Raw genomic sequence first — 17,684 nt, forward strand, 5'->3', positions numbered from 1 at the left:
CCTGCCCCCCACCCCCAACAGCTGCTCCTTGCTCCCTCCCGGGCCCTGCTGCACTGACCAGCAGCCCAGCGGCACCCCTGGATCCCCCCACTTTGCCCTCATTCAGGGAGGTGGGGGGAAAGCCCCGCTGCTCGGCTGGCTGGAGCGTGTTCCCCACTGCCAAACTTATAGACGTATATCTATACACCCCTGCCCCTTTTATATATTTATAGAGCAAGAGAGAAAGAGCAAGTGTGCGCGCGTGTGTGCACGTATGCACATGCATGCTGGAGGTACATGTACGTGTGTGTGTGTGTGCGTGCGTGCAGAAGGGTGGTATCCGGTACTTGAACAATCCTTTCTGCTGTTATTAATACATCCTCGCACCACTCACCAGGCACGAACGCCAGGCAACACGCGCCTCTGTGTACCCAAGATCTTCTACGGGTCGCTTCCCATACGACCGCGGGGACAGTAAGTACTACAGGAACCCCTGGGAGTTGTGGCTCAGGGATGGGCTGATGGGCAATGCGCTGGAAATGGATTTGGGGTGGGGAGACCAAAGGGGCCAGAGCCCGAATGAGGACGTGAACCTCCACCCCGAGGGTGGCTCATTTGGAGCTGGCGGGTCGGAGGCCGAGACCGATGCATCGGCAAAGGGAGGCAAGAGCTGGGTGTGTTCGCTGGCGGCTCTATGGCCTCCTGCCCTCGGGAGAGAGGGAGGACGCTCAGGTGTGAAGCAGGAGTGCACTCGCGTGTGAACAGCCCCTCGCCGATACTCCAGCGTAGCGCACGCCCTTCAGCCGCGGCTGCGCCACGCTGCGGCAGGGGTGTTCGAGGACAAACAAACGTGAGAGCCAAGAGGAGCAGGTTGTAAAGAAGGGATTTTTATTAGTGGGGGCGGGGGGAACAAAAAAAACAAAAAACCACAGCCCTGCTGGAAACGTCCCCAGATGAAGCACCCCAGGCAGTGTCCACCACGTCCACCCCGCCAGCGCTCGCGGACACGACGGTGCCAGCGCGTCCGTTCGGTCTCTGGCTTTTATAGCTCCGTGCCTCATCCTGTCCCACGAGAGCCAACGGCAACATGCTACGGTCCGTGAGAAGGAGACGGGCCCAACCCTCTTGGGAAGTGAAGAGGCCGCCAAGGTATTGGGGATGCATGAGCCATGATTGACCAGCACGTGCCCACGGCACCCGATGCACATGATGAGAGAAAGAATGACCAGTTGGCCCCTTTAAATAAAGTGAAGGTGAAACACAGAGGAGGGAACGATGCAGAAACCGGACCGTTCGACAGAAAGGGGAAAAAAAATTAATCGTTTATCTAGAAAGAACAGAAACGAACAAAAAAAACGCTTTTAAACAAACAAAAAAAATAATCACAAAATATACAAATAAATCAGGTACAAAATAAATAGGAGAGATTGGAAATCTACAACAACATCGGAATAATTATAAAACTCGTTTGCATGACAATCAGTTTACGAAACGTATACACTTCATCCACGGCTTTCTTTTGTGCTTATGCGGGTTTATGTACACCGTCCGAAATACTGTAGGCAGGACGCTACAACTCTGAAAAACAAGGTCATGTACAATATGATACAGACAGCAAAGACCACACGGGGCGGGGGAGGCGACGCGAGGACTGGCAGCATAACCTAAAGACCGGCGGGGCGCTTGGACAGGCAGGGACGTGCTTTTAAAAGGTGAACTGCAAAGCCTTTGGGCAGGAAGTCAAGAGAGTCTGTGCAGACTTCAGCAAACAGAGGGGCAGGGCTCGAAGGGAAGGTCTACACCCAGGGAAGAGCGTGGTTTTGGGGGTAAGCAGGTGTTTCAGCAGCTGCAGAGAAGTGGGGCGAAGTGACAGAGAAGCACAAACTCAAGTATTTGGGTTTTCACTATTTGGCATCGTGACATCTGCACCGCGACTCGGATGCAAGTCTGGGAATCCGCAGGCGCAGCTGTGGGAGAGCAAGTCCAAGCTTTGAGGTTCACCCCAGGGGTCCTGTCCTGAAGTCCCTTCTTACCTCCCAGCCTGGAGGGCACCAGGAACGCGAGGCTGGCGCTGGCGGACCCGCGCTGCGAGCGTTGCCGTGGGGCGGTCTCTCCTGGCACAACGCGGCTGCGATTTTTGTGACCGCCGAATGCTCACCCGCCGCCTCTCCTGGGCCGGTCCCCACCAGCGTGAAGGCACGAGACCGTATCAGCAGGCTGAGCAAAGAGTGCAGAAGTCCAGGCGCTAACGTTTCCCAGCTCCGACTCGTCAGCGCTACAGCTCGCAAACCCCAACCTCTGCCGACAGGCGGCTCCCGCTGCGTCCCTCGGAGGAAAGGAGGGCTGCTCTGACAGCCAGCACTTGGGGAAGCAGCAGTTAGACTTCTTGACACCGGTTTCATTGGACTCGGCAGGGTTCGAGTTGCCGGCCCCATTCGAAGGCAAAGACTCCAGAGGTCACGGGAGGGCGCGTTGGGATAGGAAGGAGGAAAATCTAAAGATCGAAGATCCTTGCTTTCGAAGTGGTGACGCTTCACTCGGAGTCAGCCCCGCGGGTAGCGAAAACAGCTGCTAACCCTGGCTATCGGACGACGGTGGGGCAAGAGCGATAAGGGAGGGGCAGACGAGGCCCCACCGTCTCCCAAGGCAAGGGCGTTGGAGCCAATGAGACGCATCTGTACTCCGGGATGTGCAGGGTTTGATCCCATCCAGGGAAGAGCCGAAGCATTTGAAGGGGTGCACGAGAGTGTCACGGAAGCACGGTGTTCAGACCGCTGCCAGAGCACGGGGCTACCGACCACGGGAACAGCCGAGCCCATCGGCGAGCGGCCGTCTGCAGCGTCCTGCCTAGCTCCGCGCCGCCCGTCCTCAGCCCAGGAAGGAAGGAGCTGGGATGGCCTGGGCTGTAAAGCTTCCTCTCATCTCTAAGCAATGCTCTGTGCCCAGATCCCGGGCCTGGAAGAAGAGGAGCGGGAGATGCATGAAAGTGAAGTGCAAGATCGAAGCTGCGCTACTCTGGAGATGGACCGGGGCCAAGCGCTCCTCCGGCACCACTTGCGCTCGCCAAGCGGCCCGTTTGCGCTGCGGGGAACCGAAAAGCAGAACGGCTCAGCTGAGCGCCACGGCCGTGGAGGAGAGGGGCGGGCGTTGCAGGTGACGTGGGCCAGCGTCCCCTGGGAAAGGCCGTGCGTGCAAGGCAGAGGGACTGGAGCGGGGGGTGCCTGGTGACCCGCACAACGGGCTCAGGAGACGGCGAGCAAGCGCCCAGCTAGCGAAGCTCCCCGGCGCGCGTACTCCCTCTGCCCCCCTGCTAAACCAGGAGGAGGGCTGCTTCCACCGCAGTTGTGCTGGGATAAAGCTGCTGGGCCTTCCCACAGACCAGATCGACTCTTATCCTTCCAGTCGCAGAACCACGCACTTCTTTGGATCCGGCGAGAGCTTGACAACCCCCCGCTCTCGAGCAGTGAGGACCAGCAAGTCCAAGCTCGTTCAGCCCGCCCTCGCTATGGCACCGGAGCTTGGGACAACCACAAAGACACATCGGCACCGGCCAGACATCATCGATGGGCCTGAAGCCTCATGTCCTGATGCTCACAGGCACTGCGACAGCATCCCCCGACCCGGCCAGCTGCTAGCCATGGTCCCGACTCCGGGTAACTTCACGCCTGGTTCCCAGGGCTAGTCCTCAGCCCCGGGTGTGTGTACTGGACACCGAGTAAGATACAGCACGCGACATCCAACACGCACAGACCCTACGTAGGGCCCGTGTAGATATTCTCCATCAGCGTGAGGAAGAGGCCTGGTCCCAGGGAGCCTGGCTGCATTCGCCGTCACATGAAATACTTACGCAGGATGCTGTTCGTTGCTCCCAGACTCAAGTCTCTCTTAGCTGAGCTCTTCGGAGATCACATGAAGCACCGCGGCAAGCGCCGCTGCGGTCCAGTCAACCGCTCCGTTGTACTTGGAGCTGGTTTCAGGGAAGCCCCTGTGAAACCACCTCCGAGTCCTGCCGGGGAGATGCCTCTGGGTCCCGGAGAGCTCCCTCTCCTCCGCTTCCCGCCACGTTTTCTCCTTCCCTCCTTCTCCAGTGGAGAGCAACTGCAGAGTCCGATCCTGCTCCTTCTCTGAAGAAGTATCCGGGCACAAAGACAGGCAGTGAGGAAGAGGAGATGTGAGGGGAGGCCGCGGGAGCCGGGAGGAGGTGGGAAGGGATGCAGGCAATTCTGCACATCAAGTTGAACGTGCTTATTAGCCCTTCGCATCCTCGAAGGAGCCCAACTCTGGGTCCCCCCTCCAGCTCCGACGGCGCGGGTCAACCTTCGGCTGCATCGCCACCTCCGCTAGTCGTGGCAGCGATGCCTTCCCACTGCTCTGCCGGCGTGCCTCGAACCCAACTCTCTGGTACGACCCAGTTCTCGGGTCTTCAGCGGGACGTCTTTCGAGCACGGAGGGTGTTTCGGGTGCCGACACGCGGGGAACGGGACGAAGGGCCCTCCGGAAGACCTGAATTTGGGTCTGCACAGAGAAGGGTAGGACTGCTAAATCCCCTCCCGCAACACAGAGCTAGCGTGCTTCGCGCGATCTCCCGGAGCCAGCGGGGGTGGGAGAAAGACTCGCTGCGAAGCAAGAACAGTCCTTTTGCTCTTTACAAAGATTTGGCAATACACAGAATTAAAAATCATGGTTACAACAGATTCAGGTTCATTTCATGGGGAGGGATTCACCCGACAGGAGTGTAAAAACGAATTCACAGTTGTGCATTTAAGATATTAGTGTCAAAAACCTCACTTCAAAGAACTCTTGTGCAAAAACGGTATCAACATTAGAAAACATGGCTGCCCTGCCCCCGCCCACGACCGGACTGGCGTCCGTGCCACCACCCAGACCAACGGACACGGCACAGGCGTGGAAAATGCAGTATCCTTTCTATGGAGCAAACCCTTGCCGTGAGCCGAAGGCTGAAGTCAAGTCCAGCGACCCCGAAACATCCAGCTGGTTGGGTTGTCTGTGTCGCGACAATGCTCGACGGCAGTGGGAGCCCCCCCTCTTCAAGCCAACTAGCAGCGGCTTGTCCCCGTCTAGGAGAGGAGCCCATAATCCTTACGAAACACATCTGTGACCGACGGGTTTCGTGCGGATTATTGCGTGCTCTGCTCCAAACGCCGGACGCGAGGAGAGGGAAGTCTCCCAGGCAGCCCTCGCGTAATGTGAAACACAGACAGAGGAGCTCAGCAAGGAGGGATTCGCCCACGAGATCGTGTCACTTTGGTCACCTTTTCGACAAGCCACGACGTGGCACGAAGCTCGCAAAAGAGACCCCCTGCCTCCGAGGACAGCTTCGGCGAGCAGGCTCGATAGGAAGGACACTGCACCCCACGGTTACCCCTGCCCGCGCGCCGTGCTTTCAATATCGTACATTCAGCAACACAAAGCCACGGAGGGGGCTTGAATATGAAGGGCCGACGCAGGGAAGCGCGTCCCTGCCGGGGCCAGGAGTTGATATTGCGATGTCGTCTCACTCTGCTCTGGAGAAAAAGGTGCGACACGAGCAGCTCTCCTCGAGCTGGGTAACGAGGGGCTGGTTTAGCAGGCGACCCACCAGCCCGACCACATGCCTCGTGCTTTCGGGACGCTGTCGGCCTGCCGGTGGCTGCAGCCTTCCAGAGCCAACGGGGCGTGGAGAGCGTGGACTGGGCATGAAGAGGAGCACGTTTAAAAAGGAAGAAAAACCAGGGATTTAGTGTTCTTAAGAAGTGCGAGGGTCAAGTCTGGGACTCGGGTCTCCAGGCTCGGCCTGCCCCCGTGTTCGATACCATGCGTGGGACTGCTGTGCTCCCCTCTGCGGGTGTTATTCGTGCCTCCTGGGAAAAGGGACCGGAAGTACCTTTCCTCCCCACCATCTCGCTGGACCCGGGCGGCCCGTTCTCACCGGACAGGGTAAAAGGAGAGCGTGGGGTAGGACAAAACCCACCAACGAGCCGCTCCGGTGAAACGCTGCGCCTTTCACGCGCTGTTTGCGCAGACATCGCTACGAGGCTCGAGGTCACGTTTGCCCCAGGGCCGGAGTCGGGATGGAAGCGGGGCCAGCGCTGCCCCCGGGGTCACTGGGAATCAGGAGAGTCTCCAAGTCGGAGCTGGATAAAGCTTACTGGATGGGTAAGGGAGGAAAATGCTACATTACACTCAGGTCCTGGGGTGGTCTTCGAGCAGCAAGGACTGAGCTTCAGACAGACTGCGCTGCAGGACGTGGTCTTCTCTCCAGGGAATAATACTGAGGTCGACTCTCACACTGTCTTGAAGAGGGTACTGACAAGGGGAGAGGTACGGGGGCTCCTTGGTCCCCGCGTGAGCTCCACGATGGACACTGCTTGGTGGGGGCTAGGAGATACGTGGTGCGGACCTCCCATCTTGCCCATTCTGGGCTCGGGCTGCTGGAGTGGGGAAGCTGGTCGTGCCCTGGGCTAAGCAACAGGAGCAGTGCTGAGGAGACGCCACCCTGCTTCCAGAATCAGAGAGATGGCCCCATGGAAGCAGCAAAAGGGGAGAGGGGAGGACATGAAGGGGCTGCAGGGGGGGAAACTGCCCAGGGACTAACCTCTCCAATCCCTGGAGCGCAGCATTTGCTCCCGCACAGCTCCGTCTGGCATGGAAGTTCTTTGTCAGTTTTTGGGGAGAAGAGGATGGTCCTGCAGCGGCCGGGGTGCACAAACCACTGGGAGGATTCACTTTGGGCATTGTAGCAGCATCTTCCGTGTCAACATCCAAGGGGTCGGGGACAAACGATCACTCCTAAATCCTATCCCAGTGATTTATCACGGGCTGCAAACGTGCTCTGGCTGGAGGACAGGGTGCACGGGCTGTAAAGGAGCTCCGAGTCTGAGATCTGACGCGCTGGGGTGCGCGCTTCCAACACAGCGGGGAGGCAGAGAGCGTCACCACGCGAGTCCCGGTCACACCAACGCAAAGTATCCAGCAGATAAAAAACACCCAGCACCCCTGACGGGGGAGTCATCCCTGCCTGCAATTTGAGGAGACTACGCTGTTGTTGATTAAAAAGAACCCCCAGCTTCATATTCAAAATGCGTGACATTTTTGGAGACTACAAAACTGTAAATGTAACAATATTTGCATTTTTACAAAGAAACCTTCTGCGATCGGAGAGATTATTAACACCAGAATAACCACCCCTTCCCTGAAACTGAGCTGGGGAGAATGTAATGCCCTTCCCCAAACTTTCAGATGGTTACGACAGAGGTTCCTCGCAGTTCCACTCATTCCTCGTTTGTAGGAGACAAATACATACAAGTACCAGTTACCATCTTACCAACAGAAAAGGACCAAAGAGAAGGATGGAAAGAGGCCGAGGACACTTGGAGCCAACTCACAAAGTCACGACACAGCCTACTCGGGGCCGGGGAGGGACAGCAACAATTTAAAACTCTGCAAAATACTCTTTTTAAAAACATGATCTCTCTTGAAAAAATAAATCGGAGAAGCTTCTCAAGCTCCCCTGCGAGCATTTAGAAAGGAGGAAAAACCCAATGAGGAACAAAGGTACGGCTAAAAAATAAACGCCATTCTACTCCGCAAGAAGGAATCGCACCGCTCGCCGAGGGTCGCTCGCTGCTCCCACGGTTCGTTTGGTTTTTCGGTCGTCTCTTTCTTGCTCCGCTCTCCTCGTTTCTTCCTCTCCCGCGCCCGAGACGGGCGCAACGTCTTTGGTCTCAGAGCACTGGGCGCAGCGCAGCATTTCAAGCACGTACTAAATGGTGTTCGCGGCCGGGTCGAAAGGCAGGAAGGAGCGAGGGCTGGTCCTGCTGGAGAGATGGGGCGGGAAGGGGACGTGTGGCGGGGGTCGGTCCTAGATGGCGCCTTCGCTGTGCATACTGTGATTGGACTTGTTGTGAGTCACACAGTTCTGTTCGTTCAGGAGGTTTGCCGTCTCGTCTGGCAAACCGTCGTGCAGCTCCGTAAGAGTCAGTTCGATTTTAGTGTTTTCACTGTCCGAGGACTGAGGGGTTTTGTCCATCCGAGATGCCATCAGGGCATTTTGGTACTGCTGTCTTGAGATCTGTTCCGAGCAGACAAGAGAGGACACAAAAAAGCCACAATCACACTTCTGTCTCTGCTGCTGCGCTGGGAACATAAACCTCCTCCATTCCCCTGAATACCGCAAGCATATGTTTGTCCTGGATTCATCCCAATTTCTATCAAACAAACCAGAGTCGCAAGCCTGCAGCCGCCCCAACTTACTACCGTGACGCGGCGATGATCTGCTATCACAACTCTGCCAACCCAGAGGATGGAGCCACGCGACAAGGGAAGGGTTTAACCTGCTGCACCAACTGGAGGAGGCACCAAGGGATTTCCAGTTACTTACAGCCATGGAAAGGCTTGGGACTGATGCACAGCTCGCTGACACCGAGCTCGGGGCGAGGCTCCTACAGCCCTTCGGAGGAAGGGACGTTACATGTACGAGCGATCAGCGCTCTCCATGTGCAGTGCGGGCCAGGCCTGGAGTCCTTACCCCGATGACAACGGGCGTCTGGTTCAGTCTAATCTGAGCCGTGCCCAGGGCCAACATCAGATGAAAAAGCAAAGTCAGGCAAGACTCTCAAAAAACTTGCTACCATCGATTGGCTGCTCTCAACTTGGGCCAGAATATCAAAAGCCTGCTCTGATCCCCGATTCCCCATGGAGAAAGCAAACCAGCTCACCCCACGCTGTGACTCCCAGGACTGAGATGCTACGTACAGGAAACGCTGAATGCCTTCTGGGAAGTGGCAAGCGATCCCCTGACGCTGGATTGCCCATTTTGATTCCTGGCACTGTCTGAAGCGATGTACGTATAGGAGTGAGCTCAGGTTGAGCAGCAACAGCTGACTGATCGAGGGAAGTACAAGGGGTTCCTTCTAGAAACCCACAACTTCCCAATGTCTAGATAGTAGACGGGGTGGAAATGGGGAAAGCCGGGCGACTGGCTCGCAATGCCCCCAAAAATGCATTTGTGAGCGTGAGACTGAGATAACCTTGGGTTATCAGCATGAGTGAATGCATGATAAAGGTGGGACAACACACGTGACATGTTAAGCATTAAGGAGATAAATGCAAAGGTGAGTAAGTCACAGGAGGCTTTGATAGGCGTCACACACATTTCAGCCACTCAAGAGGGTCTGGGAGTGGCAAAGTGGTGGCAGGGCCGTCCTCGTGATACACTGAGATGAAAAGCCAACCTGTACAACTCGGTACACACTGATGACTGGCCACTGCAATCAGTGCACAGCACGCTGCAGTCAGTGTGACAGCGGCTGTTTTTACAAATACCACACATCAAGTGGCACGTGTGTGTCTGTGTTTTAAGAGGCAAGAATCCCCTCGGGTGGTATCTTTTACTGGACCAACTGTATAGTTGGGATAGTTGGGCAAGCTTTCAAAAGCAAGACATCGCTCACCGGGTCTGAGCGGCGAGAGCCAACGCAGCCTAGTGTTTTAAGACATTATGCTTTCTTTTCTTTTTTTTAACAATAAATCTTCTGCTCAGTGCATCTGGGACCGCACTTTTATTCTTATTCAAGGGGAACTTTTAATGCTGGATCAACTGAGGCAAACGCCTTCGAATGAGTTAAATTCCCAGATCATGCGTGTTGTGCACAAGCAGTGTCTGAACAGCAACATCCCAGTTAGAAATGCTCAGCTGAAGCTAAGCACGGCAGTCGCGCTGCCCCTGGACATCGACCTCCCGAGCTGGGACGGGGCTGCCTGGTTACACCCGTGTTCCTCCGTCCCAAAGGAGCCGATACGTTTCAACGCCTGCTTCTCCTAACGGGACACGAGGAACGGGGAAAAGTGCCCGGCGGTTGGTAAAAGGATGGGTTCTGCCTTTCCCAGAGGCACGTGAGAGGGTGCGGCGAGTCTTTTGGATAGTGTCCCTTGTACCCGTGGGCGAAGGGCCGACTCCTTCGGTTTATGAACGCAGGCCTGCTCACCACGGGGAATTCTCCAGCTCAAGTCAATCTGAAGACCTTTGCAACAATGGAGGGGCTTTCGTGACGGGGTAGTACTTATGTCTGTGCCGGGAGAGGCACTCTCCCTGCACTGTCCTACCTGAGGAAAGCTGGAGGAGACAGGGAACCAGCAAACAGCAGAAGGGAGACGGGCAAGGAGGCAGCAGGGGGTTTCACGTTGCGGCTTTCATATCTCCTCGAGTCACCCAGGCACCGAACCGCTTGCAAGCCGTGAGTCTGCCGACTGCCCCTGCCCACCCCAGCCCCCACGCCAGGCAGAGCGGCTGCTCAGAGCAGGGGACCCCCCCCCAGGCCTCTTTCTTCCTACCTTGACAAACTGAATGTCCGTGAGCGCTTTCACCGAGTAGTCTGGGACGTACACTTGAAGGAAAGACGCGTTCAGCTGGTTGTTGCTGCTCCCTAACGTTGGCGTCACCGCGTCAATGCGATCGCTTCTGTTTAAAGAGTCTGAATGATTCAAGCCACAAGGACGAGGCGGTGACTTGTTCTCAGCTGGAGACGGGGGAAAGAAGGCAGAGAGACTTTTGAAACAGAGGTGAGTAAGGCTGCACCGGTACTTACACCATACAACACACACTTCCCCAGCAAGACCCCCAGGAGACCCGGGCATTTTCCACCCAGAGCTGACGCGTGATATTCAAAACGGCCAGGATCCATGCTTAGTTATCCTTGCACAGCGCCTTTCCCCCAGGGAGCCGGGTGCCCTTTGCATACATGTACTGTGTTACACCCTTTACTTCATCCAATGCCTCCACTGTACCTGCCTAACTCGCACGCCTGGCTGAGCGCGTCCCTACAGGTGGTGCTGGCCGGGCCAAAGTTTCTCCCTTGTACAATTCCCATTTCATCTCTTCCCAACATGATCTTCTCACCCATTTCCACGTCGGGTTTTCAAGGGATCATTTGTGCCTGAAACAGCACAGGAGATCGGGCTCTGTGTAGCACCACCCCTGCCTGCCGGGCGGCACAGACACAAGGAGACAAGCTGCTGCAGGGATGAATCCTAGATTCAGGACACAGCGTGGCTTCCCCTCTCCCTGGGGGTCGTAAAGACAAGGCATTGGCCTCTTGTACTCGCCTGCACGCTACAGAGCTTCACTTATTCACAGGAAGGCTGTAACTAGCACAGAGCAGTGCCCCAGCCACGCTTTACTGAAGCTAAAGTTATTTTCAGTAAAGCACCTTAAAATATAGCCTTCACTACTCTAAGTTGCCACCAACTTGGTGACCTACAAGGGTCGGGGCTGCTGCAGGAACATTTCCAAAATGCAACGTCCCCAGACTTCCTCCCTAGTCGAGTGACAGTGCTGCGTGGGTGACCGCGAGGTAGGCTTCTGGTCCCAATCGCACTCGAGATTCACCAGTCCCAGACTGGACCGAACTTGGCTTGGTTGGTGCGGCCAGACAGGCAGCGAGCGCCTCCTCCGGAGAGGTCTTCCTTGGTTAGGACACCCGCACGTGGCCACTTGGCATGGAGCTGGCAGCCAGCACAGCTCACCCCTTCCAGCTGCTTTCGCGGTGGCATCCTCCTACCAAGGAAGGGCCGCCTGAAAAGGTATTGCAGAACTCAGCACCGTCTCCTCCGCTGAGCCGCAGAGCATTTACTCTCCTCCTTGCCGTGAGGACCCAGATCTGACGCATGTTCTCCTTGAGCCGCAGCACCGTGGGCAGAGGCAGCTTTCAGCCGTTCTCGGAGGAGATGCATTTTGTCCGCCCTCGGGCCGTTCTGCATTTCGTCGCTGCAAGCGCTCAGCCTTTGTTCGTTCAGATTCAGGACAGAACTGAAACGTCCCATTAGGTTTTCATTTGCTAGTTGCTTTTACAACCCAGTGCCCGCTTTTCTCTTCCGTTTGCAAACTGCTGGGGAGGAAAACACGGGCTCTGGGAACGAGGCAAGCCTCCAGGGCCGGCTCCACCATCAGAACGACCGCGACGGGTCTCGAGAGGCAATGCCAAGCTCAACTCGCAGGCACGCAGACTTGCGGCAGCCCCCAACGTGGCCCTTACTTTGGAGTCTCAGACACCCCTGGTGCCTAGAAAGCTCTTCCCACCACAAACCTCGAGCCAAAGGACAACCCGGCCTTGGGGTTCGCTCGGTGGCCCCCTCTTTGGTTTCAGACCAACCCCCATCGCCGCAGGGGGTCCTGATCTCATCGCCTCTGTACCACCGGCTGACGTCGGACCGCACAGCGAGTTGCCATAGTGACCGGTTACCATATCAATTCCTTTCAAGGGGAATATTCTGTCCACCGCTATTATTTTCCATACTATTATTCTTTTTTTCAACCAGTGGGGGTGGGGGGAAAAAAAAGCTTGGAAAAAATGCCTGGCATTTATATTGGAAATAGTTTGCAGACGTGACGGGTACACTTCATTCGTAACGTGGCAAGAGGGCAAAAAAAAAAATTATTTTTTTTTTAAACGATGGGCATAGCAAAAGAACGGAGCTAGAAAATGATCATCAAAGCTGCAGTTTAAAGGGGAAAAAAAAACCTCCACCATCAAGCGATTTAATTAAAGAAAGATTAATTTTTTCCCCTTCAATTTTAGCTGCTGGAAAGTAACAGGGTACAAAAAAAAATAAAAACAACTCTCCAGCAGGGCAATAACCTGGAGTTTATCTGGAATGTGCATGAGACTCATTTTCAGGAAAGAGGAGAGAACAGAGGAAAATTACAACACAGGGGAGGAGGAGGGGGAAATCCAGAGGAGCAGATGGAAAGTTTGGATGCTGACAGACGTTCTCTGTTTAAGCGCTCGTCGCTGTCCTTCCCTCCCGAGTTTGGAGGGGCATGAAGATGGAAACGGCGGCTGCGGCGCCGGGCGGGCGATGCCCGTGCCAGCATTCGGCCGCTCCTGCGTGCTTGGCTCGCTCGCTGCATGACGTTTCCATTCCTCTCCTCGCTGGCCCAGGTACACGTTTAACAGGGGAGAGCGAGCTCCGGCTCCTCTTTCTTCCCTACTTCCGGCGGTTCGAAACAGCCTCATTAAGTTCTGCCTGGCCTGATGTTAGCCCTTGAGCAAAACATTTGCGGGAAGTCTGAGCAAGATCGACTTAGTCATTTGTAATGCGTGGTCTTAAAACCAAGCCCAAAAAACATTTCCACATTCTTCCCACGGATTTCATTCACAAAGTATTGGCACCGACCACCCAAAATCCATCTAGGGCTGAACGACCAAATTGGCGTGTTTGTAAGATCTCAGCGGACGTCAACGGACTGCATCAGCTGTGAAGAAAGCTTGCAGCTCCAAGGGCATTTGAAAGGAATATTTTGTGCACGACCAATAGATTTCACAGGAGGAACCGTTTTTAAGTTGTATTTAACTCTTTCTTCTGGCGGCCCTCCAGCACCCCCTCCTCCGTTTCAATTCTACCTTCTGCAGAACGGAGACGCGTCGCACGCTGGCAAGCCCAGGCTCAGTGCCAGACCGTTTTGTTAAGGAAAGGGCCCTCCTGACACTGTCACAGCCCACGTACCAGCAGCAAGCACCTTCTCATCACCGAAGCCATCCTTTTACACAAGTATTCTTTCCTCTCCTTTCATTTTCATGCACTTGTTACGTCGCGACGACTCGGTCATCCCTGATACCTACCTGGCAGGTACATGTTTTTGCTGGACTTCTCCTTAACAAGCAAAGAGGTCAAGAGAAATACAGACTGCAGCTGGCTTTTTATGGGGTCGCTGCAGTCACAAGAAGGGTGTAATAGAAGCATGCGGATTTACCTGGAGAACCTGCTGCTAACAACTCTGTTCTGCTGACAACAAAGGTACGAGACAGGGACAAGGGAACTAGAAGAGGGAGAGAAAAAGGATGAGATTGTGACCAGGAAGGAGGTGGCTATCCACGCTCGACGGGGGGAAAGCCCAACTCGCTCTGTGCGCGGACCAGAACCACAAGGACAAAACCGCAGAGAACTAAAGGGGTTAAAAAACCGGTTAGACACTTTGCAGGAATTATTAAAAAAAACAAAATCAGCAAAACGCTACACATGCTCCACTTGCCGGCCCTGACAGCCGCTCAGCACCGAGGTCAGGATGCGTTCAGGAGGCCAAGGGCACAAACGGGAACCCCACACAGGCACGATGGGGCATCACGAGACCAGCGACTCGCCACCGTCACCCCCTCCAGAGCGCCGACCGGGAATAGCATGCACATCTGTAACACCCGTCATGCAAATAGTGCTCTACAGTGCTTGTGCTTAAAGCAAGAGAAAGCCCCAGGTGCCTCCCAGGCTGCATGCACGCGAGGAGAGGGGAGAAAGAATGTGAGTGCCAAAGCTGGAAAGAAAAGCCAGAGGCACCCAAAGGTGCCAGCAAGGTTAAAAACCAGAGCAGCAGGGCATCCAAGCTGACCCATGCTGGCAAAAGGCACCACCGTGAAGGATTTTCGTATGTGGCCCGGGCACAAGTGAGGGGAGAGTCGATTCTTCGCCAACCTGTGACCTGTCTGTATTGCAAACTAGAGAGCACACACAAATATGCAATGGAAATCGCTGCTAAGGCACCCATCAATGCCTTGCCGTGATCTGCGGCCAAGCTGTCGTCAAAAACCTACCGGGCAGCAGCGAGATTGAGGGAAGGTGAGGGTACGGACAGACCTAACAATCGCAGCGTTTCGGAGGGGTGGCTGGACCAGCGTTCCCAAAAAGACTGCCTGCCTCCCAAATAGCAGCTCTTGGGGATGAAGTACTGCGCTGGAGGGTTTCACTTGTTATGTCTGCATGGGGGAGAAGGGGGAGCCAGCTGGTGCATTTGACTGGGACCCCTGCACCCCCTTCTCGGACCTCCACTGCCACCGGAGCTGGCCTTGCCCCCCACCCCAGACGCCTGCCCACCACTGGAGCTAGGCGCTCGGCCCCAGCCCCATCAACCTCTGGGGGACAGAGGGAACGAGAGGAGGCTGCAGCATTTTGCAACGCTCCAGTCGTACTGATCACTACAGGTGCCTAAAGCCATTTAACAGCGTACGTGGGGTTCAATAGCTCCCTTCTTGCAACGGAGCCACCACTGGGGTGGATCACAGGAGCTAATCTGCTCCTTTGAGACTAGAAACACATTTCAACAGGAGCGAAGGAACGCATGCGTCTCCACCCGACGCCAGGCTTGCAGGACGTACTCCCTGGGGCGCTCACGCAATGCTTGTGAAAAGCTTTGTGGGATTTTTAATCACTACAGCTGACCAACATCTTGGTTCGTGGCTTCCAGCTGACATACAGTGCGACTGGGTGCCACGCGTAACCCTGGCATGACGGTATGTGCAGAAGCTCAGGGGTTTCACCCACGGATGAGTTTTGCCCGCTATCGACTAACACCAGCAGCACTGGCGAGCTCTTATTAAACTGCAATGCAGCCCGGCCTTGCTTAGCTGCTGAGAATTAGCCACGCTCGCTGCTCGGGACGATGCGGCCGCATGCCAGCAGCACGAACACTCGCTTGTGGAGGGGGTTAGACAGCAGCACATGCCTCATTTATGTGGCTTGATGCTATGTCCATGTCACGGGACTCTGGTTTCTCCTGGGGGATCTGCCTGGCCCGGGCTCAGTAGCAAGCCTCTCTCATTGCTGTTCTCCCTCCTTGCCTACAGTGTGCGAGGCTGCGTGAGCTGCTTGTCCCAGCTCATCCTCACCAGCTTTCCAGGACAGGAAAACCTCCCCTTGGTGTCCCCGTCCCAGCTGGTTTCTAAGGGCCTGCAGAGATGGGGCTACCCATACGGCAGGCAGTCGGACGTTGCACCACTCTGTCTCCCACCGGCTTCGTGCTGCCCGTTCCTCCAGTCTCTGCTATGCGGTGGGGGCGTCTCGTCATCACAGGCCAGAGAGATCCCCAAGGCCAACCTCTCATCTGCTCTGGGCTTGCAGGCTGGCAAGCACGCAGGTCTCGTGTCAGGAGCCATACCAGCCCCACCCAGACATACACCGGGCACCTTGTTTCACTGGCAGGGAGGCATTTCCTGGTGACACCAGCCAGGACAAGCACAGCAGGGGCATCTCCCGGGGCCCCTCTCCCCGCACAGAAACCCCCAGAGGCAGGCATGCTCGTGCACAGAGGGAGCTCAGCAGCGGACTGGAAGAGGACATACCTGGCGACGCTGTGAGGGCCATCACCCCATAGTAGGAAAAAGCACCAGCTTCAAACTTCATTCCCTCTTTCCCAGCCTCCACTTCCACTTTCCCCTGTTGAGGAAAAGGAGAGAGCAGTTGTGAAAGGGCAGTGGCAGCTCACAGAGCAGAGATGTTATCCCACACCTGCGCCTTGAAGGCTGCGGTCATGCCCAAAGGGGCAATTCAGTGTTAAATCTTGCCTTCGGCTCAAGTCCTTCAGGGTGCACAAATACAGGCAGGAGCTATTTCTCTCCTCCCCCACAGACCCACCAGGCCCCCGGGTAGCCACAGCTAATTGAACACAGCGGAGCCATGCATTCATCACTGCAACTGCATTCAGGACCTCCGCAGCGGCACTGCTTTCTTCCCCTCCCGCAGCATGCTTCATGCACTGTCAAGCCACTTCCCTTGGCTCGGGGTGGGGGCAGGAATACTCTCAGCCCGAGAAAACCAGTGTCACACTCGCCCGGTATCTCTGGGCAGCTTCCCTTATTTCAAATAACTCCCCACGTGCACAGACCCCCTCGCTGACACACCCGCAGGAGAACATGACTGGGAGCGGGGGGCAGCTCGACCCGTTTTGGGAGGCAAAGATGTCCATTTTGCACCAAGCAGGTTCCCCCAGAAAAGAAAGCCCTCGCTCCTGAAGGAGCCACCTCTCTCAGGGTTAATTTGGGCGAGTTGTTTCCACCAGGTTTGCAAATCACACAGCCATTACTATTGTGTGCGGGGCTGCACGCAGAAGGATCCAACCCCTTTAACAAATGCTATACGACGATGGCACCAGCAAAATGCAGCCACTTCTGGGGTGGAACGTGGCAGATATTCAGCAGCACACGTTACCACCACAACCAATTAGGAAGATGGGAAATACCCCTTCTAAAGATGAATGTTTATCGCCTCCGTGACCATGGTGCACGCACAGCAAAGAGTCAGAGGCGTGGGTCGTTAATAGGGCCTGATTTTCAACAGCACCCTCAGCGGGGTTGACTTCTGCTGGGAACTTGAGACAAAGGGTGGAAGAAGTCTGGTGTAAAACTGAAGTGAAGCCACCTGGGCCTGGAGGATTTCGGTCACCCAAAACGCTCTCAGTCTTTGAGCAGCTGGAGAACAGGCCAGACTGGGATACCCCACTGGTAATGGATAAAAAGACACCGGGGCGGCTGCGTGGCTACAGGCAGGTCCAAATGAGTCTAATATTTTGGTTCAGTGAAAACACATTTACACTGCACCAAAGTAGATGAGTTTCCCTGCATCTCCTACCCGCATCCAAAATAATTACAATAATTCTCTTTGCCTGCTGACACTCGATTCAGTCTCTGGCACTGGCACCAGCACAGGACGCCACAGGAAAAAACAGATGAATACAATGCAGCAGCAACACCAACAACTTTAAACAGGAGCACGGAGCTGGAAAGGATGTCTTGGGTCATCCCGCTCAGCCCCCCACTGTCATGGTCATGGGTAACCATAATATATAATCCGCTTTCATGACCTGATCAAGTGCTATAACCCCAGCAAATGGTACATTTAGTATCTGTAGCTGTTTCTAAAGATGTTACGAAGTAAGGTCGGCA

The 17,684-nt window shown here is 55.4% G+C and overlaps 1 protein-coding gene across 3 annotated transcripts in view; it reads right to left on the reverse strand.

The window, feature by feature from the left end:
* Nucleotides 1–846: 846 nt before the first annotated feature.
* CNNM2 (cyclin and CBS domain divalent metal cation transport mediator 2) overlaps nt 847–17,684 on the reverse strand; it is a 135,939-nt gene continuing 119,101 nt past the window's right edge. The window contains exons 5-8 of one of the 3 annotated variants that reach the window (XM_019485876.2): nt 16,086–16,179; nt 13,730–13,795; nt 10,312–10,496; nt 847–8,050 (exon numbers count right to left, since the gene is read on the reverse strand). In XM_019485876.2, the coding sequence (XP_019341421.2) occupies nt 7,841–8,050; nt 10,312–10,496; nt 13,730–13,795; nt 16,086–16,179 (555 nt within the window). In that variant the 3' untranslated portion in view covers nt 847–7,840. The other 2 variants (XM_059730205.1, XM_059730204.1) reach the window with 2 other exon arrangements.

This window comes from Alligator mississippiensis, chromosome 6 (genome assembly GCF_030867095.1).
Source record: "Alligator mississippiensis isolate rAllMis1 chromosome 6, rAllMis1, whole genome shotgun sequence".
NCBI classification, from domain to species: Eukaryota; Metazoa; Chordata; order Crocodylia; family Alligatoridae; genus Alligator; species Alligator mississippiensis.